This window comes from Phallusia mammillata, chromosome 4, assembly GCF_965637545.1.
Source record: "Phallusia mammillata chromosome 4, kaPhaMamm4.hap1.1, whole genome shotgun sequence".
NCBI lineage: Eukaryota > Metazoa > Chordata > Ascidiacea > Phlebobranchia > Ascidiidae > Phallusia > Phallusia mammillata.
In genome coordinates, this window is record NC_137255.1 from 22,621,950 (window position 1) to 22,649,092 (window position 27,143).

General features: G+C 36.2%; 1 protein-coding gene and 1 long non-coding RNA gene across 4 annotated transcripts; one reads left to right on the forward strand and one right to left on the reverse strand.

Annotated features, from left to right (window-relative positions):
* Nucleotides 1–994: 994 nt before the first annotated feature.
* On the forward strand, nt 995–3,400 carry LOC145222809 (uncharacterized). The gene is made up of 2 exons (XR_013859383.1): nt 995–1,737; nt 1,810–3,400. It is a non-coding gene; the product is annotated as an uncharacterized LOC145222809 (long non-coding RNA).
* Nucleotides 2,041–26,436, reverse strand: LOC145222807 (serine/threonine-protein kinase 10-like). Of its 3 annotated transcripts, XM_080089017.1 has the most exons (18): nt 26,163–26,436; nt 25,704–25,868; nt 25,295–25,343; nt 24,783–24,932; nt 24,007–24,116; nt 23,259–23,416; nt 21,634–21,841; nt 20,209–21,234; nt 18,982–19,134; nt 16,798–16,931; nt 16,138–16,261; nt 14,456–14,595; nt 13,628–13,760; nt 10,788–10,917; nt 9,887–10,011; nt 9,331–9,522; nt 7,306–7,545; nt 2,041–4,275 (listed from the first exon to the last, which is right to left on the reverse strand). In XM_080089017.1, the coding sequence occupies exons 1-18, from the start codon at nt 26,307–26,309 to the stop codon at nt 4,084–4,086; spliced, it is 3,576 nt and encodes a 1,191-aa protein (XP_079945143.1). In that variant the 5' UTR covers nt 26,310–26,436; the 3' UTR covers nt 2,041–4,083. The 3 variants fall into 3 exon arrangements, with proteins under 3 accessions (XP_079945143.1, XP_079945145.1, XP_079945144.1); XM_080089019.1 differs by lacking the exon at nt 18,982–19,134 and having other exon boundaries at nt 20,794–21,234; XM_080089018.1 differs by lacking the exon at nt 18,982–19,134.
* Nucleotides 26,437–27,143: the final 707 nt, after the last annotated feature.

Genomic DNA, 27,143 nt, shown 5'->3' on the forward strand with positions numbered 1-27,143 from the left:
GATTACTATAAGGTTGAGAACCACTGTATCAATACATGCTTGTATCGAACACAAAATTATAACCGACTATATTTTAGACCCACCATACAATGGTTGTCATTTAACCGAAACTTTTTGACCCATTGTTTCCTTGCAACGTTTCGGTTTCATCCCGAACTGTCTTTGCATTGGGAAGGAAATGCCTGAAGCTTTACAATTAAACAATTGAAACATGCAGTTGTCTTCATAAATAAACGACATTGTTATAATGTGACTCATGTCAGGCGGAATAATTTAAACAATCAATCAATTTTCTTCAATTTCCATCGTTGGCTCTAAAATCTCAACAAGTTTTTGTCTAATAAATTTTCACGCTTTTTAACGAATAACTTGACAACCAAAGATAAAACAACACAACGAACAAAACAGTTGTTGCACCAAAAATGTGATTTAATTACTTCGCCATTCTAAATTTAAATTTGGCCCACATTTGCTTGGCGAGACAAAATTTAGCCAATTTCTATTAACATCGTAAACAAGTTACCAAAAATAATTAAACCGACGTAAACTGCGTACCGGTTTATTATTAATCCAAATTGCGTCAAGTTACGTCGACGTCGATGCGTCAAGTTACGCACGCAAGCTAAAGTGAGCAAAGAAATAATTGCATAGACCAAAAACACTTCAAAATGACCTTTAGGGATCTTAATGTCAACACACAAGGAGGTCGTATACAAATAACCTGATAGTTCCATCCGTGCGCTGAATGGCCCGATTTATTCGCTGTAACGACAGATCGTTTTTCGAAGCCCGCCGCTTGCTAACGGAACCTGAGTCAGAGCTCGACCTCGCCAGTCACGTGACCTGTTGCCCAGCAACCGTCAACCAGGGCCGTTGTGACGCAGGACACGGCGTTTCCGCTTTAGGCAGGCGCCCGCCAGGCAGTGTGCTCCGAGGTTTACGCTTAGTAAAAAAGTAAAACCAGCTTGTTGGACATTCCGGAATGTCACGTGACAGATGGTTAGGTGTTGTTCAGTCGCAATTGCGATGAGAACCGCTTATTGTTAAACAATGCCGTTGTAGGAGTTGCCTTGCAAGATTCGTTAATGAGTTTAAAGTCATAGCAATTTAAGAACCTATATTTGGAACAGCTGTCGGATGTAAATCATCATTCATTTTCAACATGTTTTTCAAGCACCACGCAGTTGCTCGCACAAACTTTGTGATAACATTTATGCGCATGGTATATACTAGTGACCGGGCACTATTAAAGGTGTCTTTTGCTTAATAGCTGGCATATAAAAAAGTTATACTGGATTTTTTTAAATTAATTATATCCTCTAAAACAATACACTTGTTTTATCATGGTATAGCTCAGGGGTCGGCAACCATTTTTGCATTGCGGACCGGTTTAAAACTGATTTTTTTGTCACGAACCGCCCTTTAAAAACCACAAATGTTCAGCACTAAAAACTTATTACAGTTATTACTTTGATTCAATGTGAACCTTGAGCAAGTTTTATGCGGCCCGGTACACGCCTAACGGACCGGCACGGTTGGTTGTCGACGACTGGTGTTGCTAACAGAGAAGGTATATGCCAAATATTTTTTTCCGGTGTTGTTTGTAAATCGTTTTGTGTCATTTTATTTGACCTTATGAAACCACAGCTGTTTTAGTCTTTGAAGTGTTGGTGCCTTGAACAATAAATATCGGATTTGGTTAATCCGGATCTTCGTCTAATTTGGACAAAACTCGAGGTGCAAAAGATTTGTAATGTGTTAAAGGTTTAACTAATATACATCGGTAAACCGGATCTTCGCCTATTCTAGACAATTTTATAGGTCCAAACGGGTCCGGATTAACCGAGGATTGGGTAACTTCATCGTTCCTGTGTGGACAAGTCGAGATTCGATACATTAACCTTACGAGAAGACGGAGCACAATCGTTTGTTGCACTAGACTGCATTGGATTTTGAAGATTTACACCAACAGCTGCTTTAATTTCCATTAAAATAAACTGCCTTACTTACACTTTGAGAAAACACAAACACACAAAAAAGTCAATTAACAAGTGGGTTTACTTTTTGCCAAATGCTAGCGTCAAGAAACAAGCGCTAAACGAGAAGAAAAACATATTCACAACGGTTGGCTCGCGACAGGACGGCGGGACGGACGAATCGCTGTGAGAACAACAGGCGAGGGGATCTCCCCCATTGGAGGCAAAGGTAAAAATGGGCATGCACGGTTCAATGTACAGGCGTCGGAGTAAAACTGACAGCTATACGATGTGTAGTAGGCTTATATATGTAGTTTAACGTTTTGTTCAAATTAACCGATTGACATATTTAAGCTCTGAAGGTCTAAAAGCACAAAAGACTGCTAGACAAGCTCTTGTATGTGAAAACTAACACATGACAAAATTCACCCGAAAAAAAAAATATTTTCAGGTTGGACAAAATGTTTTACATACTTTGTGCTCCAATTTCAATTGCTTTAAAGTGGTAATTACAGTTCTTTTTACACTAAACTTGGTACAGACAATTGTGGATAATGGCAACTGAAATGTCCAAGCGATAAACCGGAATATGCAATTAAATGGTTTTTGCTAATGATATGCTACAGTTAATGTTTTTAGTGTGCAATTACACGGAATTTGCTATTGGCTGGATTGCGATTAACCGAATCACCTGTAATTTTACTTGTTATTTGTATTTGATTTGAAAGTTAACTACGGAAAAGCGATAAATCCTACAAGACGTTAGGAATAAAAAATCGCACAAGACCACCAAGTATGCTTTTATAAATGAAATATTAACATGAATAAGTGTTACTGGTCGCGATGGGGTTATAAGCAACTTAAAGGCAATGAAAGATTCGAATCAACACGATTCAGAATATTGAATCCCAAAAAAGATCCGGAATCGAAAAAAATTCAACAACTTTGATCAGGATTATATAGGACCCTTGTAGTGAGATATTCGGAAAAACTATTCTAGAATAATCTAGAACACCTCACTATTATGCTTTGCAAAAGCGACTTCAACGCACAAAAAGACAAAGCTAATATTTCGTAAATCTGGCATAAATATACAGAAAAGTGAAATTCGCTCGAAAGTTCGCGAAACTACATGTAGAGGAGGAACTAGATAAAATTCTACGCGCATTTATGTTACAGAACAGTCTAGTGCTACTTAATATCTCGTGACAATTGCTAGTTCGTCGCGCACGGCACAGCCGGTTACATGCGAGTGATTGTAAAGGGTAATATACGCACCAGGCCGATATTATTGCACGGGAAAGGACTTTTGGTAGAGCAGCGTCACTACAGGATTGTTTCGGGAATTTTTGGAACGGAGATGATACTAAAATGTTTGGTTGTTTATGTTTTAGGGCGATCTGGATAATTTTTGTGTAAGGATGTAACAAAACCAATAAGCGTCGCCGTGAAAAAAGATGAAAATTATTTATGCCTGTGTTTCAAGGCTATAATCGAGGCTTTGTGACACAGCATTTTTTGTGCTTATTTAGCAAAAATCGCGCAAGATGTGTGCTCATTGTTACAACGCAAAAGGTCTTGTGAGAAATTATAAAGCATCAAAACTATATGACTTGGCGGTATTAAGTTGGTACGAAGTGTTTCAATACAGTTTTGCTTACTTCCTAAATGAGAGCATTTTTTGAGAGAGTCAATTTTGAATTGATTTTCGGACAGTGGCATTGGATGATCACCAAGAGACAGCGCTGCAAGGGATTGCATTGAAATCGGGAACGAAAAAAGAAAATAAACGAATTCGCGGCAACAAACGCTAAACCTGGCGACAGAAAAAAAAACTAAACACCTTGTAAAGGACAAGGTCGCATGACGTCATCCTAGTGTGTGACGTCGTAAAGTGTGACGTCGTAAAGTGTGACGTCACAGAAAGTGTGAAAACTGGACAAAACACCTTGTGAACAAGGATTCGTGACGTCATGCTATTGTTTGACGTCATAAAGTGTGTGTGACGTCATAAAATGTGACGTCACAGAACGTGGGAAAACTGAACTGGCGATAAGAGTGTATGCGGGTAAACAGCAGTGTCATCTTATTAATGTACACAGCGCTACTAAAGCTTGTAGATTTTGGTCGACGTGTTGTTGCCGTCCGCGGGCGCCACATCGTGGACACCGCTCGAAACTGTTCCGTTGTCGCCAGGTATCGCTGCTGGGACTGGAGCCGCGTGTTCGGGCACTTCGAGAGATTCGCGGTAGAATTGGCGATGGTTCTCCAAAGTTCGAGTGAAGGAGTCCTCTAAGCGCTGTAACGAGTTGAAAGGTTACATAAATGTTGATGTACATTATTTAGGTGTTTTAACATGCACAGCAATCAGTATCATTAACAAAACATTTTATTGCAGTAAAATCGTAATATTTTTGCTTCGCATTTTTGTCTTATTCGAAAAACTTTCAGTCAGAACATAGAAAATTAAATACATGAAAATTTAAGAATAACCGAGTTTAAATCAACGCTATGTTTTAATTTCTAAATACGATTTTCCAAAATTCGAAACACATCCTTAATTATCGCGCTTGCTGCTAAATTTACGATAAAAAGCATGCAAAGTTCAAGCAAAATCACGATCTCTTCGATCACAATTCTTTGAATAGAAACTAAAATCAGATCCATAATGTCTTGTCCCACTAGCGACCAGTGATAAATCAACAATAGCATGCATTCACATTTGCGACGTAATGTCGTTTTTGATGAAAAATGCAATGATTTCAGGTATGTGGTAGTCAAGGCACAATTCAACGAAAAAAAAAAGGTTGAGTTATTAGTTCAAGTCGAGGTCTCAAATTCTATATTATCGATATACCATGAACGTAAGTGTTTGTTCAAATTTCTTTATCTCTATTAAGTGGTTAAATCAAAACCATTACATTTGTATACAATTCCAGTTACTGCAAAAGCAACTACATTCTCCAAATTGTATTCTTGCGAATAACTGAAATTTGCAATTAACTGAGATAGTTTATGGCCATTGGCAACAATGTGAAATATGTAATCAACTTTTTTTTTCCCGGCAACTTTAAGCTACAGTTTAAGATTCAAAAGGCAATAAAACGGAATTTGCGAATTGTACAGCTTTCTAATTGCAATTTTCAGGCTGTTTTTCATTTCCAATTAAACGTAACTTTCCGCCCTAAAACTGTTACATATGGGTTAGCAATGTCTTAAACAAAACCGGCAGTCTGATCGAACAAACCAGAATTATACCGGCTTGGTGCAAGTCACATTTGATGACATTCAAATCCGGGTTTTCGGAACAAAAACTTAAGTAAAATCAGCAATGCGGCAGTCAAAATTATCTGCACACTACAGGCGAGCGACATTGGCAGTGCAACCTGCGTAACAAGAGAGTCCGAAGCCTGTCTTCTATGGCCGCCTTCCGCAACAGGGGACCCGCTGTGCAAATCCGACACCGACTTCGAGTCGGATCTTTTGCGGGAGAAATCCTTCTGCTCGCCCGCCAAAATCGGCAGCGACTTGGAGCTCGACAAGCTAATGTTGTCGCCGTCGCTCACACTAGACCTGACACTTTGGCGCCCACTGGCGAACGACTCGAACTTGTTAATTTGCCGCTTGACGGTGGGCGAGCTCAATTCTTGGTTTGCACGCAGTAGGTCGTCTTCAAGTTGCTAACATGAGGTACAACAACACATACAGCTTACATACAACAAAATAATCAACAAAAGCATGGAATTTTAAAGACCATATTTTCAATGTGTCTCATTACTTAATTGAAGTTGGGTGTATTAAGTTAATGTGACTGTACCCTACAACATTGATCAAATCTGTAGACAATAGGACTGAATTTAGTCTTTTTTCTTTCCAGCAATAAATAAAACCACCCTTTGAACAGATTACTGAGCATAAAGTATAAGGCAACTATGTTTTAATTGCTACCTGGAAAAGTGAATGAGTGATTTTTAACAAACACGCCAACCTGCATTGAAATCTACCGTTCACACCAAAGTCATTTTTACCGTACAAATGTGATTTTAAGGCTTTAACAATATTTATCAGCGGCATTTGTAATTTAACTCCATTTTAATCACTGGAGGCATCAACTATTATGTACAGCATACCAGCAGAGGTATATTCTATTGTTTAAGCTGTTTCCTGTAGACCCGCGGCCCACGATTGCAGCGTGGGCTGGACAGGTACTTTGTCATATCCTAACAAGTGGGTGGCAGTTCTACTTCGGTTTGTGGCACTTAACTAGTGATAATACGTGTACGTTTATATGATGATAATGATTGGATGGGTAAAATAAAGTGAGTTTGTGGATGTACACAAATATGATAATAGTTTAAACCTCAAATTTGAATCTCCATTGCTTGGTAGATAAAGATTTTGAGATGTTTATATTAACCAAGCATCAGGACAAATGACTAAGGTTTTAATGAACAAAATGTGGTGTGTATTAAATTTAAAAGGTGTCTGTGCCTGTGAAATGCGAAGTAGGCATGCAAACATGATAGTCTACAAACAAACTCTACTTTATGAGCTAATTTATGAACACAACATACAACAGTAAGAAAGAGAAGGCCAAAAGTGTTACACAAAACAAGGAAATACTTTGGCAGATTTGTCAAAGCAGTGTTTCTGCCCCAAAATAAATCACACTAAAAATATCATGCCCCCTGTGTAAGAATATAAAAAAGCGTTACCGTTTGGACACGCTTAACCTTCTTTAAGCTTAAAAAGGTTACAGCTAAAACATCAATGTGAGAGCTAACTTAAGTTTTGAGTTTGAAAAAATCCCCCCTCCCCCCTCACACATATGCTTAAAATCGGAAAACACTGGTCTAAACCAATGATTATGAAGTTTTCATATTTATTCAATACAAGTAAACCTCGCTTAACCCGGACCGGTTTGAACCAAAAATATTGTTCTGAATAGAAGATCCGTATTAACCGAATCCGGTTTAACCGATGTTTCCTGTAGAGCAGTGGTCGGCAACCTTTTTTGCACTGCGCACCGGTTTTGAACCTAAAATTTGATAACGGACCGGCCTTAAAAAACTAACTTACAAGTATTTAGCAATAAAACGCCTGAATTAGTTTATCATTCCCGGGATACATGGGCAAAATGTTTCGGAGCATTTGTCCTGAACAAGTACACGGCCAGGTAACGAACTCCTCGCGAACCGGCACTGGGCCGCGGACCGACGGTTGCCCACCACTGATGCTGTAGAGTTTAGATATAACGGTGTCATACAGGCCCTATAACCCCAGAAGTCAAGAATACATACATATATCACACTATGTCATGCACACGAACCTTCTTTCTCGGTTTTAGCTGTTCCTTCCAAACCCGGTGTTCTTCATTGTAATCATCATCAAGGGTTTTCAGTTTCTCAGATTCTCGTTCAACCAGAAGTCGTCTCTTCTCGTTCTGAAGCTGAGTGAGTTCTTTCAAGTTGGCGTCACATCTTGCTTCCAATTCCTTCTGCTGACCCTCGTGCTTGAATTGGAGTTTCAGTTTTTCCTGCTTTTGCCGTTTGGTTTCGGTGACAGTAAACTGTATTGAAAAATCACACAAGATTTTGGTTTTTGGTTGGTTTGCAAATTGTTTCAAGATTTTTTGTAACGTCTCTTTTGGAATTTTCTCGAACGCCCGCGGCCCAAATTAAAAATATATTTCAGCAAAAGACTGTAGTTACGTAAGTAAATAATGTTTAATGACAAAAATAAAGGCCCAGATAGACCTAAAAAGCGACGTGACTGATGTGGCCCCTCATATTGCCTAACATGGCATGAGCACCTGCCGAAACGTTTGAAAAATAAAGCATGTTGCTTTTTAAGTTTATTTGGCCCGTTATATTCGTCATTAAACTTATGAACAGATCCGTGTATAGTATTCTAAATGAAAATATTTTGTGTATTGCAAGTATGTCGGTTTCATCAACGTTTCAACGTCCTCCCCAGGTCGCCTTCATCAGGGTAATAACACTTCGACCGTCAATTAAAACCCGAAAGAAACAAAATGAAAAAGGGTAAAATATCACAAACAACGACATGATAAAAGAGTTAACAACTCAATGGTAATTTATTCCCCACATTACCAAGCAAGATTAAAGCATATTAGAAAATGTAAAACTAATTGTTATGTAGTTCACCTTACTTTAGAACTTGTACTTCAAAAACCATAGTATGAACAACATACTTCTATAGTCGCTAAGAAACACGAATACATAGGGTGTATTTGTCTGTCAGTGCAAAATCAATCGATGTGTTTTACAAATGCCGCAGACAGCATCAAAAGGTCTGCGGTTACTTGTGGACACGGAATTCGAGAGGTTACTTGGGGTCACGAAGGTACAAGAGGTCATTGAGGTTTTAGCCGGATTAATGAATGAAAGCGGTTTACGTGAAATTGCACTTATGACAACACGTTTGTCCAATGTGCATTTGTTATTGATTATTTAAAACTTCGATATGAGTGCTTTACTATGCGCAAAATCTTTTTGAATAGGTGTGTTTAGCTTTCAAATACTGTTCAAAAATACAATTTATTTCAATAAATTGGGGGTTGAACACAAAAAGGGGTGGTGATTTGGTACAGTATGTCCGAAAAACCTATGTCACAATATTTAGTTTATGCAGCACAGATAGTGGGTTACTGGGTTTGCAACATGTTGTTACACGAACGTTTATGTATGACATATGTGCGTGCCCTTCCACGAATCACAAGCAATACCTGGCACGAACATACATTTATACCAGGAACGTGTAGGACAAGTAAGGTATGCTATCTGAAAGCGTTCGTTTTATATCTGAATTCTTTAGCACACGGAATTAACAACGAAGAGATTTTGGGTTACATTTCTAGGCCGTCTATTTATAAGTTTGGCAGTTGTGGCACTTTAAAGCCTGAAAAGAAAGTGTTTAAAAACAATGTTACATGGTACAGGAGAATAAGAAAATCCTCTTGTTTTTCACTGGGTCACAAATTTGGTATCTTCCGATGGCCAACTCTGTATATCAAATACTTATGTAGAAACCAATGTTTCCTAAACCTAAACTGTTCGAAATGTCATAAATAGTTTTTGCAGATGAAATCGTTTACCAAAACTGCGGGTTTCGTGTTAAAAGTAGTCAGAAATACTAAAACACATGTCCCACATGCCTGTATTAATGGTTTACACAAAAGATTTTGCCTTGTTGTTGTATTTGCTTCAACTAACCAATTTTTTCCCCCACAACTAAGTGCACATCCCCGTGAGAGAGCGCTGACACCCACTTTGAAAACCAGGTGAACGTAACAACTTTTCCACACACAAAAAAAACAAGTCAGGTTTTTCACCTGTTTAATTTTGTCGCGTTCACTGAGCTGTTCTCCCTGATGAACTTGAATTCTCAGACTTTTCTTGAACATCGACATGCGAGCTTTACCCTCTGTACGTTGGATCTTAGGAAGCCTCAGTTTCTCCTGACGTTGGCGATCAAGAAGTTCTTCTTCAATCCTTTTGTTGTGACGCAACATCTGTTCTTGCTCCTGAATCGAATAAAGGGCACTGGTTCAATACAACTCAAATGAACAGGTTTTAGCATCAATTTTGCTCCATTTGGGACAAAAAAATGACATTTAGGGTCAGGGAAATGATTTATTTTTTCTGTGTATATTTAGTAAAAAAAAACACTTACGGGTTCAATTAGCTATGTTAGCAATCATTGACAATGCCAATTATATTTAAATTCAGAAGAAGGGATTAAAATGCACCAACAGGTCATCAGTAAACAACTAATTCAGTATCTAAATGGTATAAATTGTTAAATTAACAATGTTAATGTTGCATTTTTTATTTAGGCTGTTATAAAAAGGTAAAAACAAATTGAACGAAGCTCTCATTCACAACTACCTTGTCATGACGTAACACGAGTTGATGACGTTGCAAGTGGTATTGATCCTTCACTTGTTGTTTGCAGGTCTGGTATCTCTCTTGTAAGTGACGTTCCTCCAATGTCCAAATCTCACATTCTCGAGCTAAACAAAATTTTGATTTGAATATAAACCAAGGGTGTGCAACCTGCGGTCCACAGACCAAATGCGACCAATGGAATAAAGGTTATGCGACCTAACCTAACGTTTGCATTTTAAATGAAAACCGAGTGAAACTAACTAAAAGTTGCCAAGATATCACACTTTTCAATGTACCACACCAAAGTATGAAACTCACGGACCCTTTTACGTTCATGGGACCTGTGGGTGAACCGTTGGGTCATCCGGGATCAAACTTTGAGAGGATCAACACCTGAAAACTAACTAAGATGGGGATGGGGACCTAGTTAATATTGTCGGTTATATTATTTTAGGAACGAGCTAGAAAACGATTCCAATTACTTTCACATTGCTACGTTATGTCCACGTATACAAAGGTGATACTCGCAGTTTAATCGTGTTATTGAACGAGGCTAAAGGTTGCACACCCATAAAGAACAGAAAAACTGAGAAACAGTAGACCAGTACTGGAAGCAAAGTCGCTTGATCAAAAACAAAAATACCAAGCCCTACTTGCATGTCCAACCTTTTAAACGCCGGTGTCAATTTACTTGTTAAGTCGAAATTGTAGTGGTTTAACATATTTGTGGGTTCGTTTGGTTAGTGCCAACTGATTTATGCAGTAAACAGTAGTGTATCGTTCGGCCTGCCATTTAAAATCACCTCGCGTGCAAACCTAGTCTATGATGTGTATTGAAAACACGTAACAGATTTTGCAATATTGTTTCGCTGGGTTACAATCTGCAACGAAAAGTACTTACATCTTTGCAGGTCTTGTTTTTTAAGCAAGCACATCTTTTCAGTGGCGGCGATATTACGACGGTGTGTTTCCTTCAAGTCCATGATGCTCATGCGAAGTTTCTCGGCTTGTTTCTCGTTAAACTGAACTTCCTGCAAAATGATAGGATCCAGTTTATACATAGAAAAGCAAATAAAAATCATGCCAATAGCAGAGCAAAACAATGAATTGTTAAACAAAGTTTATTACTTTTCTTAATCATTTTGCCTGCATTAATATCTAAGCGGCTGTTCGACAGAAAAAAAAATGTCCAAGGTTAAGTAAGACAGGCAAATTGTTTTTGTACATGAGCATGTGTATAACAGTAAGCACATCTTGGCTAATCAATCCATATCGAAGCCAATGTAAATATATTATCCCCAAACACCCCAAATTCTCACCGTAATAGTAAGAAGAATGTCACTACAAACTAGTGTAAAACGAAAATTACACGTATTTAAAAGTCACACGTCCGCACACCCATCTGTGTGATTCATATCGGAGCGGCTACGTGACGTCACAAGTTTCACCTTTCGTGATGCAGCCAGCACGTCTATACATAAACACGACTTACGGCAAATCAGGTTAGGGCGTTAACAGACAATCACTTCATGGGGTTATGTGAAGGTTAAAGCAAGGCTAACGAATGCTATCTTGCCACGGTGCTATATGGAAACAATTGAATTTGTCATACACTGTGTATCGCTTATCTATAGGCGTGGAGTGGTTCTACACATGCTTGTCACTAAGTTTTGAAGTCAACTGTGGGCAAACGATGCAAAACGATTTAATTTCATATTTTTTAACTTGTGAGTCTTTTTGGTAAGTTTTAAAGGTTCAATAAAAGATGTTTAGCGACATTACCACTTTTCACAACCTAAAAATCTTGATGCATTGAAAAACGTAAAATTAACCGAAAATTAAGCGGTCAAGTAGAAAAAATCTTGATTAAAGCTATGTCTTAAATTTGTAACTAACAGACTAGCAGTGTCACAACTTCTACTGGAATTTAAACACAATACAACAATAAAATCATTGTCACAGTTGAGCCTATAGAAACTCCTTTCACAAACACCAACCGTTTTAAGGCACCACAGTCGCCAATAAACACCGAAAGAATTTGGTTGCGTCATCGACCTGGTATGCGTAAATGTAAAACTGGAATCGTAACAACACAATAGCACTTAAAAAAGTAAACATCACATAACGCAGGAACGTTCGTAAACCGGCGATGGCGTCACTAGATACACGAGCCCGTGTGCGTGACGTTGGAATTGAGATTGTTGCTATTTATAGTAACATGGATCGGAATGTCGGTGGCGAATTTTTATGACAGGGGTGTGGTTGGAACCAGGATTACTCATATGTTTTCTGCAGGGTGTGTGTCTATGACGTCGTAGTGACGTTTCGTCAAGCTTTTCTGAAAAGTTAAACGCATAATCTCATGTAACATATTGGTGTAAGTTTAATGGTGAAATTAACGGTCCAAATATACGTAAAAAAGCGACATGCTTTATTTCTCAAACGTTTTCGGCTACTATATTGGTAGAGTTTAACAGTTTAGGCCAGGGGGCTCAAATTTCTACACAACGAGTAGCAACGAATACTTGTCGAGTCAGGGTAATCAATCATAAAATTACTCGAGAGTAGCCTTCAATTATTGGCGATAAAGGCCAATTTGATATCTCATACCAAGGAGAGGGCGGTGGACAACAAGTGGAGTTAATATTTTCAGGTACACTTAAGGTTAGCAATACATATTTCGTATTTTGACCGAAAACTCCACGGGTCGTGCTGAACGAAACGGACCCAACACCAAATCAACAAATTTTGCGCGTTTTCATTTCAACAATTAAGCTCAACAACAAATACCATTAAAACCCCATCTGTACGAATCTGACAACCAACCGCAATTAGAAAAATGTGAATAGGCCGTTGAAAATCGGACAAAGGTTTTACTGCTTGAAACTCGTTCTCCACAAATTACCTTTGAAATTCAGTTGCGTTTTTACTTTTAATTTTGTTGCGAGAGCAAACACAGAAGAACAGATTGACTGTAAACCGCTGAGTCCCAAATAGTTGGCAGGTCAAACAAGCTAAATTTTTACAGAAAATTTCCGTAAACTGGTTTGCAAGTTTTCAAGACACAATTAGGAGCATAGCGTTAGTGCCTATTTTGCATTACATGTCAAACTTCAAACATAATGCACACATGCCATCAAGGTTTAGAATTTGAATAATATAAGCCTTATGTGCATGTTGCTGCACAATGTTTGGCTTACATCACAATCAGTTTTTATTCAAATAAAATAGTGTAAAAACGCGGGTGTACTGGTCGATAATGTTCGGCCCTGGGTTTTGTGCGCCGAGTAATACAAATAATATGTTATCTTTTCAAAAATACACATCTCAGCGTGTAGGCCTAATCCACCCCAAAATTCAGGTGCATTATATTAAACTTAAGCCTAAAACCGACCTAAAAGTTGAGGCCCTCATACAAATGTAAAATAAACCTTGGACAAACCTAAATGCACTGCATATTATTTCACCACATCGACTTTACATAAGTAAAACTGAAAACCTGATGTTTTAGGGGTTGATATCAATGCAAACCTCTATGTTACACAATACTTACATTATTCTTGACAACATACACAACTCATCATGCAAGGCTCACACACAGTACAATACAGGTACAACTTGTATGTATTTAAAAAGCACTAGGTTTAATCTCAGTGAATATGCTTTACAAAACAAAAAAAATTGCATGTTTCAATGGGTAAGATAAATTTTGCACAGGGAAGTGATAAATTTGTAGCTAACCTCTGATCTTTGATGTCTTTCCAGCTCTTCCTTGCGTTGTTTTGACAATTCCTTTCTCTTCTGCTTGGGTAGTTGTTCAAGCTGCTGTTTTAGTTCTTTCTGTTGCTGTTTCTGATATTCCAGAAAGTGTTTTCTGTTAATTGAATAAAATAACAGATTTACACTGTTTGGTTCTTGACCATATTGACATTCTATTTGAATAAGAGCGACTGATGATATCCACATGGGTGAAATATTATCGTTTTGAGACTATTTGTTGACTGATTCCGATTCAGAGGCTCTGTTGCTTTGTCAATTATTAATCATTTTGACATATTTTTTACAAAAAATGCCTAATGATTCTTCAAAATTTAACTAACGAAGAAAGGAAGGGAATAGATGTGATTTTCTCTAAGTTACAAACACAAATTGTTGAAATGTAGCAAAAACTTTCAAGACAAAAATGATGTTATAATTCTATGAAAATGCACAAGTAATTTGGGTCTCACACAAGCAGGAAATTAGACTGTGCTAGAATAAGCATTGTTCAGGTCATCTCAGAATGCTGATAAGCTACATCTGATTATGAAACTAGACTTTTTATATTTGTCTTTAATCCAAATAAAAGTTGGATGACTTACTTATGTGTCATAAACTGTGTCATGAACTGATAACTATCAGCTTTTAATTGAAAAACTCTTTGGTACATCAATTGAATTTATGCATAAATTGCATCTGCTCCAAAAATGTTTATATGGAAGTTGCTCATGGACAGTATGTTGCCCACCCTTAGGCCATATGCTCTATGTAACATAATGAACCCAATGTTAAAGATTATAGCAGACCTACCGTTCTTTGTCTTGTTCTTTTTTCGAGTTATAGATGAGATCCTTGCGTTCATGTTCCTGAGCTTGTTCTAGCTTCTCAAGCTGCGTCTTTTGTGACCTTTCAAGCTGTTCAAGGTCAACTTGGTATCGCCGTTTCAGTGCCTAGATATCAAATTGCTTTATTAAAGCCTTTCTAGTCACTCACAATTTAAATATGAATTGTATTGTAATTGTATATTGTAACATTAAACAAACCAATTGAGGCCATCTATTAATACAGTGGTTCCCAACCGTTTTTGATGAATTTTTCCCTTAACAATTTAAAACAATTTCATTCCTTCCTAATAGACTACATAGTAGTTGCTAAACCATACAAAGATGATTTAAAATTGGTTCCTTTGTCAACTTCACAAGTTATTTTCCCCGAGCTTTAAGTGTCTTGTTACAAATCAAATCACATATAAAAAAACTGAAGTAAATTTCTCCCCTCCAGTTTTAAAATTCCTCTCCGGTTGGGAACTATGTATGAAATTATAGTTTACACAAGATAAAGAAGTTTTAAGGTTGTATTGGTTGAACTTGACCTTTCAGATGCGGTTTCCGCAAAGCACAGGAACCTATAATGCCAATTTAGGCGAAATATATTTTCCTATTGCTTGTTCCAATGCATTCTGTTGGTATTTGAGCAAGTTTATCTCAAATTTGAATCATTTTACTGCCCTCCACAGCAAACACTGGTACTCAATGCCTCTTTTAAAGGTTTAGATCAGTGGTTCTCAACAGCGGTCCTCGGCTCCCACAGGGGCCACGAGGTGTATTCTGGAGGGCCTCGAGGTAGCCTCACCAGAAACACCCACTAAAGTGAGTCATTTTCTTTTCTAATAGGCAGAATTGAGTGTGTGGTGCAAATATCTGTATTCCCTAACACTCTTTATCCATATTGAGGTTTGTCTCGATTACAGTTTGTTGTTTACTCTATTTGACTTGTTCAAATCCAAAATTAGTACAGAATTCCCGGGAATTTTCATTTACATTTTTCAAGGGACCACAGGTCCTACAGGGTTAGATGTAGGGGCCCATGAGGCTCAAAGTATACTTTTAGGGGGCCACCGTCCATGAAAGGTTGAGAACCACTGGTTTAGATGCTGCCAAGTCACAACATATACAGTAAAACATTAATAGTTATCACTTATTTAAAATTGCAAAAAATTAAACAAAATGTGAGCAAACAGATAGAGTAGAAAATCCAGGACAAGCAATTACTCTTTATGACATTAACAGGCAATTGTGGGTTGCCAGACATATGGTAAACAATAAATAAAAGTGGCAAGCCGAAACTGAATGCCTGGCAACACCCTATAGCTCAGTTTCGTGTCATTGCTAGTGTAAGGATAGTCACTTCTTTACACAACCACAAGAGCCTTGTAGCAAAACAATGTCAAGGAAATGCTTAGCAAGCATGAAATTCCAAAAACCAATTGTCATGGTTATACTACCGTGATTAACAATAGTGAAGACTGTTGTGAACCAGTTTTGAACAGCAACAAATATCCAAAACTATGTTTTGTTTAGTTAGTAAACCTAAAATTACAATTTTAGGCTCACAAATTAATGAAAAATTGGTAAACCTTAATGAACTCATGTACTAATAATTACACAAGTATTATGTTTGATGGGTTTTGAACCAATGATCCTCTGACTTACTGCCATGTCCTGCTCGAAACGTCCAACCATTTGTTCCCATTGCACACCCAGCTTGGTGGTAAGATTGGCAAGTTGCCTTTGCTCATCTCTCTGTAACTTTCTTAATTCTTGAAGCTCTTGCCGCCTTAAATAAACAAAACCAATATAAAACAGTTGCACAAGTAATTGTCATCAATTTATTACAAGTTTTAACACAACAATCCAGGTCTTGAATCTTTGGCATAATTCAAAAACTCAAACCATGCGGTATATACTTTTATATCTTTATATTACACAAAAAGACTTTCATTTAAATTTATTGCTCAAACAATTAACACTAATGGTTCTCAACCTCGTTGTCCTTTATTACCCCATGCCTATTTCTTTAAATAAAATTTATGCCCAAGTTTTATTAACACAACGATTCTAAAAAAATTGCTCACTTATCTTTACTAACAGAGCATGTCAAATTGGGAGTAAATTATCCAGGTTGAAAGCCTTCCCGGGATAATCTATAGGAGTTCAACCCTAACCTTGCTTGAATTAAGTTAATGTTCCTTTACAAAACCAAACCACCATTAACAGATTGTATTCACTTTATTGTAAGATTATAAACATATATATATTAACTTTGTTGTTCATCAAGTAAGAACTCTAAAAAGTGAATTGATGCAGTTTTACCTTAAAACTCGCTTTTCTTTCTGGTTTTCAAGGTCAAAGTCATCAATGACCTTGGAGGTAGTGGAAGTGACCTCAACACCATCAATGATGTATCGGCGAGTTTTCTTCAGTGTCTTATGTTGTCGTTTTGTTCGCTGTTATCACAGAAAAGTTTCAAACACTAATTAAAACATGACAATTGTTTACATTCTAAAATTCTTTTCATTTTTTGAATTGTTTTATTTTTTTAGCTTTGAGTTTTGCAATCAGTTCAAATTAATTAGTTTTATGGATTAGTACCATTTTGTTTAACCGCTATGAAATTGTTTAAATTTACCAAATTAAATTTATTAACGTGAGGACTTTTAAAAATATAGTGTTCAATAAAAACTACATATTTATTTGTGACAGCAAGTACCATGCCATGCCATTTATGTGAAGTTAAACATGCAAATGTTAAAAATCAAACAACACATATATACAAGTGTGATTAAATAGTGGTGATCCACTAAATGAGTTGATGTTATTTAAAAATCACAAAAGAAAATGCAACTAAAGCAAGAGGTGATTAAAATACAAATGATATATATAACATACACAAAAATGAAAAAAGTAAAACGAAAACCTGCAAAGAAATGCAAGGTTAACTCTCTGTTGAGTGTCTGTTTAATAAATTATGACTGGTTATACCACTGCATCTAAATTTCTAACAATTCTGGTATTGTTTTATATTCTGACACTACCTGACTGTGTATAACTTTTTCTACATACTTCCTACATAACTTTTCTTACAACAGCTAACACTTACAAACCTGTGAGACAAAAGATAAGGTAATAAATTAAAGAAAAACACTACAATGCATTTTGAAACATGAAATACAGGAAAACATCTGAAACAAATATGTAAGACTTGTTTGTAAGCAACAAGTCAGAAAATACTACACATGGTAATGTACAAAATGTTCTACAGTGATTTATCATGCCAAGTATATATACAGACAATTCAGGTTTAAAGCAGATTCAAATCATCAGGCTTTAGCTTGTGATTAACTGGAATAGAGATAAGTATGCAAATGGAATTTGATTTAATTGTATTATAATTGAACCTGAATTGTCTGTTTTTCAAACTACGGTAAAAACTTGTAATAGAAGGAATTGGGCACTTCATGCTATAACATTAACAAGCTTTTTGATATTATTAACTGCATGTAAGTAAAGAGCCTTTTTTATGATTCCACATAACAGGGTATAGTATATGACACAGTGGCAATAAGTAACAGAGGTAGTTTGAATGGAAGTGTTTGCTTTGTGATAGAGTAAAATACATAAGGGTAATTGACTGCCACCAAGGTTGAATAAAGCAGGGGTCTGCAAGTAGTAGGCCTAACTGTCCCCTTAGGTCAGTGATGACAAGAAATTTCCAAGTGTGCCATGAAATATTCGTTATTTTAAAGTGCAAGCAGTGATTAGTGTTTTGGGACTTTATGATGCTCAGATTTTTCTTATTGGTCCAAAAAAGCAACCTTGCCTATCACAATAAATCTGCATATTAAATTTATTTTGACAACGTTTGTTATGTGGCCTGCTGCAAAGTATGACATCACATGGAATAGAAATTTAGGTTGTTAATAAACGGTTTGCAACAGAAAGATTGAGAAACAGATGCTAGGGGCCATTGAAATTTTAAATATGTACATGCAAGCACACATTTTTGTCATGTTTTTTGGTTATGAATTAAAATATATAGAATATGAGTACATATATATTTGTTTAGTCTCCACAAAATAATTTTGCCAATGTTCAGCTTTTATGTCCCAGTTGATTATAGCCAAAAAGTGTTTGGAGACCCCTGGAATAAAGGACCAATGCTTTTAAAGTGTATCATGTTTTAATATGTTATTACACAGCATCACAAAAGTACAGAAATGTTTGAGCATGTACAGTTGACCATAGACAGGCCATGGACCAGCAGTGCAGATAAGGTGACTCTGAAAGACATGCTTGACTAAAGCATCAAACCTTATGTGAAAAAATCTTATAACAAGGTACATACAGCACATGCCTGTTTGCAAAGCATTTCAAACACGCAAACTTGTTACAAATTATTATTCTTTCCGAATTGTGGCAGTCAATACGGGAGTGAATTCAATAACAGGCTTAAGGATTAGGAGTTGTTGCGTTACAGCATGCAAACAACGATTTTACCCTTAACGAATTGAACTTGTCCTCTATAGCGCCCCTTAGTGTGTCTGTAAAACTGCGTCGACTTGGGGTTCGCTCAAAGTTAGAGGTAGAAAGCCAGTTTGAGTCTTGAGTGTCATCTGAGACTATGCTCATTTGTGAGGGTGTCGTTGGCAACTTATGTAAATAATGTACATGATATACTTTAGACTTGTCTTGGATCTTAGAAATACATTTACAGCAAAAATATATTCAGTTAAAAAAGTAAACTAATTTACGTAGCCATTTCAAAGTAGTTGACAGAAATGAAAACATAATATGAAAGAGATGCTTTTATTTTAATGGTCCGTTGACACAATTTCTAGTTTTGAAGGCAATAAAGGTAAATGACCACTTTTCCTTCATGTTATTTACTTATTTTCTTATCAAACAAACAAAAACAATAGGGGCAGTCACGCAGTAGTAAAACTGAAAATATGCTTATAATTGCCCCTAGTACATCTGAGAAAAAGTTAATTGAGCTGCTTTGGAAATTGTCGAATCAAATTGATGCCCTTGAAAGGCTGGAAGCGACAAAAGTGCCACTTCAGTCTTTGCCAGAAGAATCTGGAATTACAGTGAGCACACGCCCACCAATAAGTGAGGAAGACAGACGTCACTGTCCAAACAGAGCAATGCCAGGCACCACCTATACTGTTTGAGTAATCGTATGCTGGTACACATAGGAATTTAGTTACACCAGTGCAAATATAAAACTGCACATGCTAAAGTTACAGAGACCATCTTCAAATCCAGATGTTTTAAATCGAGTTAAAGTAATTAATTTTTTGGGCACATTGTTGTACAGAATCTTTTTACACTAAAATGATAATAAACCAACTTTATGAAATAATTAGGCTGTATGTAAATCTGCGCTATTGAATTAAATATTGCTTACAATCAAAACTAACATTACTAATTGTCCATTGCATATAAAACAATTAAACAAAAAACTATTACTACATGTGGAAACAAATTAAAATGGCCGTATGACTACAAAACACAATTCTACTTTAAATGCATTGTTGGCATGTTTTAATTATAACTTGTTTAAACATGTGACCAAAACCACAAAGCTTGGTGAACCAAAAAATAAATGGTGCCCTAATGCCACTACCACAAACAAACTAGTGAAAGTGCTCTATAATGATCTACATGGCAATTGCTGGGAATTACAAATTGGTAGGAAAACATGCATCCACAACAAAATACCTGAGTGCCGTTAGCCTGCTGGCTTGTCAAAGCGCCATTGGTTAGCTGTGGTGACATTTGTTCGTCTGTGTCCTTGGGATTGTCTGATTTGTCACTCACTGTTGAAGTAATTTGAACCACAGGAACTCCATCGCCATTGGAATCATTTCTTGCATGCGATTTAGTGTCCTCGTCAGCTAGTGGAGAGCTGAGGACATCATCAAGCATGTCTAGTGCAGCAGCTTCGTCCGGTTTAATGGACTGCGGCTGTAATTGAGACACAGCAGGCGCCGACACCGAACGATTAAACACAGTCTGACTATCAACACGCTTCACCCCAGCTAACTCCGAAGGAAGCTTATTTAAGGAATGAAACGAGGTCCCCTTATGCTGGGACTTCTTTGCATCAGACACTTTGCTAACCTCACTTCTGTCACTAACTTTATCTCTATCTACCGACTTAAAACTTGAGGTCATGGACTTGACCAGACCCGATGGTATCTCGTCAGCTGTGGAAGAACTAACAGAGGATTTAACACAAGGTGTAACGAAAGGAACAAAGGAAGGGTCAACCGAATTAGTAGCAGTAGTAGTTTCAGTACTGACATGCGCTGGTGAGATTGATGGTAGTTCAGCCAGTTGGTCAGCTTTTTCTTCGTCGTCACCATTTGTACTAACATTATCAGGATCAAAATCACCAACAGAGAGTGATTTGTTGTCGCCGTCTGCAACACTTCCACTATCGTTGCTTGCTGCTTTCGAGGCTTTCACATTCTCATTAAGCTTTTCAGTGCTGTCACATTTTTCACTTTTGTTAGAGCCTCCGATTCCTTCATCAGACGAGGACTCTTCAACAGCTGGTTTAGTGACAATTTCTGGGACACTCTTCACTTCAGTCACTGCGCTGCCGTTCGAGGTTGGCACAGGGACCTTTTGGGCTTCAGATTTGAAAGATGTGACATCTGTATTGGAAGGTGGTTTATCGTCCTGCGGCAGTTGGCCACTCTTCACTGATGCAGTGTCCTGATTCGGAGTAGCAGATCCATCCTATTCAAGAGAAAATAATGGTTTAATTCAAGAAAACGTTCTGCAAGTGTGAAAAAAAAAAATTAACTCAACTAGCAAATTAATGTTAATTCTTCCCCTTAAGTTTTAAAATCCTGATAGATGGATTTTAAAACTTAAGGGGAAGAATTAACATTAATTTTACGAATATTTTGAAAATAAACACTTTAGGCTCTGGAAATATGGTATGTGAAGTTGACAAAAGACTGAAGCTTAATAATCTTTGTATGGTTTAGATTTCACAATGCAGTTTATTAAGGGCGATTGAATATGTTTCGAATTGTTAAGGGAGGAATTCGTCAAAAAAGGTAGGTAAGAATTAAATTATGTAATAACTTTAGCATTTTCTTGTTCAGGAATTGTATGAACGGTGTATGAAACCTGGCTACTGTTGTCATCGTCGTCAACTTCTATAACCTCCACATCAGCCTTGGCTTCTGCAGCCAGCAAAGAGAGTGGATGTTTTGCTGTTCCAACTTTAACATCAACTGACGAAATGAAAGGATGAGCAAGAAGCTCTGTCAAAGAAGCACGTTTTTCTGGATTCTTGACAAGACAGCGACTTAGAAAATCAGCAAAATCTTTCGACCTGTTAAGATAGACAAAGTCATGATTAAGGAGAATATGTTTCTTTTGAATTTGTTGGTAGGTTATTGTGGAGGTAAAATTTAAAATGTGTTTGTAAACATGATAAACACAGATGGTAAAATAGCAACAAAGTTCTGCAAAAAAATGACAAAAACAATAGCATTGTTGTAGAAAAAGTGATAAAAAAGAATGTTACTACAGTATCATAAAATAAACAAAAACGAGATCATTACATTCCTGAGCATTATAAGAAAGAAATTTAACCAACTATTACCAAATGTATATGACAGTAAAAAGGTTTTTATCTTTTATGATATGGTGAAAGTATGAACCTGTGTGCAGAAAACACCTATATATAGAATATATATTTTATGCACAGTGCTGAACTTAAAATTATATTATACTTGTTTTAGTTTTTGTTTAGTTCCGGGTATGCCAATGACAAAAAAGCTATTATTTCAGTGCTGCAAACCATTGCTCAATGGATGGACTAGAGACACAGAAAGAATCTTAAATGTCATGTGGTCAATTGACATTAAATACGATCCCCTACATTAAGGAGAAAGGAATTGCTAAATACAACAGGACACCTACAGTACTTCATCCACTTTAAACTACATTATGTACAAAAATGTCTTAACAATATGTGTGGTCACATTTATTCGAGCATGCATTTCCTCAGGAAAGAATAGATTTTATACTTAGGCGTTTACAACACACACTATTATTGTACGCCTTCAAGGTCTGAATTACCACTTGCTTTCTTATATAACCTCTTATTTCATGTCATAACAACTGACTTGAGTGAAAATATATGTGTATTTCTCTCAACACAATCAATACTAAAATCCAACAAATGATTTGTAAATGTCAGGGTGTATTGTGTATGCTTAGTACTCGAAAAATACTACATTTGTAGTGCAACAAAAAACAGTGTGATATGATGTCCATGCATTGCAGTGCATATTGTTTCTGCATTTAAATGCACTCTGCATATTTTGTGGGTTACATGTTAAATGTGGTTAAATATTTACTAATATCCGTATTAAATATTAATTACAGGTAAATACATTTGCACAAGCCAGGTATTAAGCAACAAGCTGGACAAAACAAAACAGATTTATCTTTCCAGATTTGATCTTTCTTCATGATTTTAATTTCATAATGCTTGAAGTAAGGATAGCATTTATATGAATAAAATAGTGTAAAAATACAACATAAATTATTTATGATTCCAATTTAATTTGTACTATGATTTACTATGATTAAAGTTTTAAGCAGTTAAGCGGGCAAAACAATAAAACATCTTAACATGTGTAATTGTGGTAAAAAAAACGGACTGGTTGTAACTTAATGTACATTTGGCTGATTCAAAGCTTTACATTGCCAAGTCCCAATACAAAAACAAATAAACTTGCCATCTGCGTGGAGCTTCCAGTGTTGGAGGGTCAGATTTTGTAATGCGTAGTAAAACTCGAACTGGATTCAGATCATGGTTGGGGGGCTCAATTTGAGCAAGTTCAATCAACGTTATTCCGAGCGACCAAATGTCTGCGGCATAGTTGTATGGAGTGTCCTGGGAATAAGCATTTACATACAGGTATAAGAGTTAAGAATAGATTTGGATTGAGTCACCTACTGCAGTTTGGCATTATACCAGTGGGCATGCAATTAGATCATAGAAATTGCCAGGAGGGTTTAACCACAGTTGCAACTTGTTAGGTGTTGCCGAGGCAGTTAAAAATGCAACTAGCAAATGTTAATTTTCATTTGCCTGCACGCCCTAGTGTGGCCTTCAGTTAACCCTAGTAATATATATAAATAGTAGCATAGATTCACAACTATCACAAGTAACATGGAATGACATAAATCTGTCACACTGGAGAAGGAAGTGGGTACAGCACTAGTCTGTTGTTTTACTTTATCATGGATATATTTAGAGCTGCCTACTCCTAGACAAGGCTTGCTTTAAATTGTGGGAACTAAGCGTTGTATTTGCTTCAAAGGAAAACAACTTAACAATGTTGGAAAAAGGTTGCAAATTAAAAAGTTTTCCCATCTTCGTCTGGGAAACTGCCAAAAGCTTATGAAAGCAATTCAATACACAAATGTACGGTTGTTACTTTTACCAACAAAAACCATCACACACATGATTGAATGCTTTACCTTAAACGTTTCACACATGATAACTTCAGGGGCCATCCAATATGGTGTCCCAATGAATGTGTCTCTTTTCTGCATTGTCCTATCATTCTGTGCTGAGACTCCAAAGTCAGCTGAAAGTTTAACACAAAAACTTAGATCATCTTTTATCAGACGCTTGTTTCGCACCTTATTATCATTCCTTTATGCGACAAAGGTGTATATAAATGGGTGTAACTGATGTGGCCTTCATATCACTGATGATGGCATAAGCATTTGCCGAAACGTTTGAACAATAAAGCATGTCGCTTTTTCTGTCTATTTGGGCCGTTATTTTCACCATTAAACTTAGATCAATTATTACGACTGGAAATACAAATTATTACATATACATGTTTTATTAAAACATATATATACATGTATATTGTAATTTAAATGTCTCAAATTGTATAATGTTTCAAAAAGTTATATGTTACATGTATACTTTAGTGTAAAAGCAGAGGTGTACAATCTAATTCACCAAAGGAAAACCTTATTAAAACCTTGAGCGAGTCAACTCTAAATTACACTTTTTTAACACAAAACTAATAGTGCGACCTATACAGTGGCGTGACCTATCGGCAAGTATATACGGTATGCTATATTATAGCTGTAACACTTTTTGCTGTCTTTTATGGTAAACAATGCTAGTATTTACAAACTATGATTCAATCTATAGAGGAAGTATAATTTCCAGTCTCTGTAAACAGTCAAGCTCAGACAACACGAAACAAAAGGTTTCATTGACAATGGAAACATACCGAGTTTGACTCCCCCCTTCATAGTCAATAGAATATTTCCAGCCTTGAGATCTCTGTGAATTACATGATGCTGATGCAAGTATTGCAGGGCAATGCAGGTTTCTTTGCACACAATCTTTATTTGTTCTTCACTTAGGCCTCTCTCCAACTCTGTTTATGTCAATGAAAATGAAAGTTTATGTGCTTAATGGAAAGGTTATTGTTGCATAGAAAACAAATTTACAGTATTGTAAACTAATGGGACTATTTGCACAAATGACTATTGGGACAATACGAAACTTTTTGGAGACAATGTTTTTTTTTAATTCTACACTAAGGTTTCATGACCCAACTGTTACACACAGCAGCCTGTTGTTAACATTCTTTGCTATTATGCTCATCTTTCACAAAACCCACTTTAAGCAATAAATTTGCTCTAAACATCAAAGGGAAAGCAATTATTTATATATAGACAAAGTTAATAAACAATGGCGGTTAATTATTAACAAAGAGTTGATTCTGCAAGTACTTACCAACCATTATTGAATCTAATGCTCCTCCATCACAAAACTCAATTAAAACCTGCAAAAAAATATGGAAACATGTAAATATTTTTATTATGAAGATCCTGCAAAAACAACCAGACGACATTATGTAATAAATATTTATGAAGCTCAAGCTACTTAATTACCCCCAAGGCAATTAAAATCTGCAGCTTATGGTTGCTGCAACTTTTACGAAAACAATGCAAATGGCTTTATATTTTTTTTGTTAATTTGCTACAAATGTAAATGTAAGACCTTCAATTTTTTGAGAATGTAAGAAATAGTTTTTTGCAAGATCTTCACAACCAAAACAGTCCGCCATTAACTTTTTGTCAGGTACAAATATAAGCAAATAAATGATGGATATATAAACAACACATCTAGCTGGACAAATTACCCATAAGTTCATTTCAAAGTAGTATGCATCAAGCAGCTTGATAATGTTTGGATGATCACATGATGCTAAAATGTTGATTTCAACTGAAAAATCTTCAAGGTCTTCTTCTGTACGACACTCAACAATTTTCGCAGCTGCCAATCTTCCGTCAACTTTATTGCGTGCCTGGAAAAAGAATTTACATTCAAAAGCAATTATTGAGCATATATATATATTTCAGTTGAAAGGAGACAACCATATATGAAAACATGGTTTGTAAATTCTACTTGGTATGGCAGAGACACATGCGAATGATTTGAAAACACTTAAGGATTTAACACCCAATCACTAACACATAGGGACATGGCAAAATCGTTATGAAACATTTTTTATGTTTTGGCATTAATTACAAATTTAAGACTGAAATATTTGGAAATAACAACATGTAACATAACACATATATATATAATTAAAACTTACTTTGTACACAACACCAAAGGCTCCATCACCAAGCTCTCCAATTTTCTCCCAATGATTTTCAGGGTTTTCTCCTCTTTTAATGTTTGAGAAGACTTTTGGCTTGGCTGGCTTCTGGTCAATTTTTAAAATTCGTTTGAAAAACGACATTTTTTCAGATAAATCCCAATCCGTAAATATGTCAAAACTACATCACAGCCATGAAGTCAACCAGAACGGCTTTTAATTTAACACCAGCATACAAATAATATGTTAAAATTAACCTATGAATAGAAGAAACCAAAAGCTGATTGCAGTACGTACTATAGTACACAATTTACACATGCAATTAATAATGTTTTTTATGATATCTCACCTTGCCTAACTATTGTATTTACAAATGAATCTCTCAAATACTTCATTGGCAACATAAAACAAAACTAAAAATAAAATAAATTTTGCAAATTTGCAAACGAAACGAAAAATCTATTATTGCTTACATTAACAATACACTTTCAACATATGAAACTTTCCCAGCGTACCTTTAAGTACGTGTGAATTACCAATCGAAAAAAACGTAGTTTTTGTACATTTACTAAAATTAGCGTTCTTGTCATCGTACTTCTTTACGTTCACAATCAATCACATCTCTCATCTCTGAAAAGGTTGAGTTGAGAGAATTGAGAAAATCTATCTGCTAATCCATGCCACAGCAGTACCTTACATATAGAAATCAACTCAACTTTTCAGATATTTTTAGAATCGATTTACTTCTTTCGGATATAAAAATCATATTTTTCACATTTTTCTATCACTAAACCGTGGTAATTAACAATAAAAATTGCAAAAAAATAAATTTAATGTTGTGAGTACCCTGATAAAAAGAAAATTATTGACCTATTTTTAGAATCAGCTAACAGGTCAATTTCACTTCTTCCAATCACAAACAGTTTATTTTAAAGCTATAACGTTTTTTTTTTCTTTTTTGGCCTGCTAACTTTATGA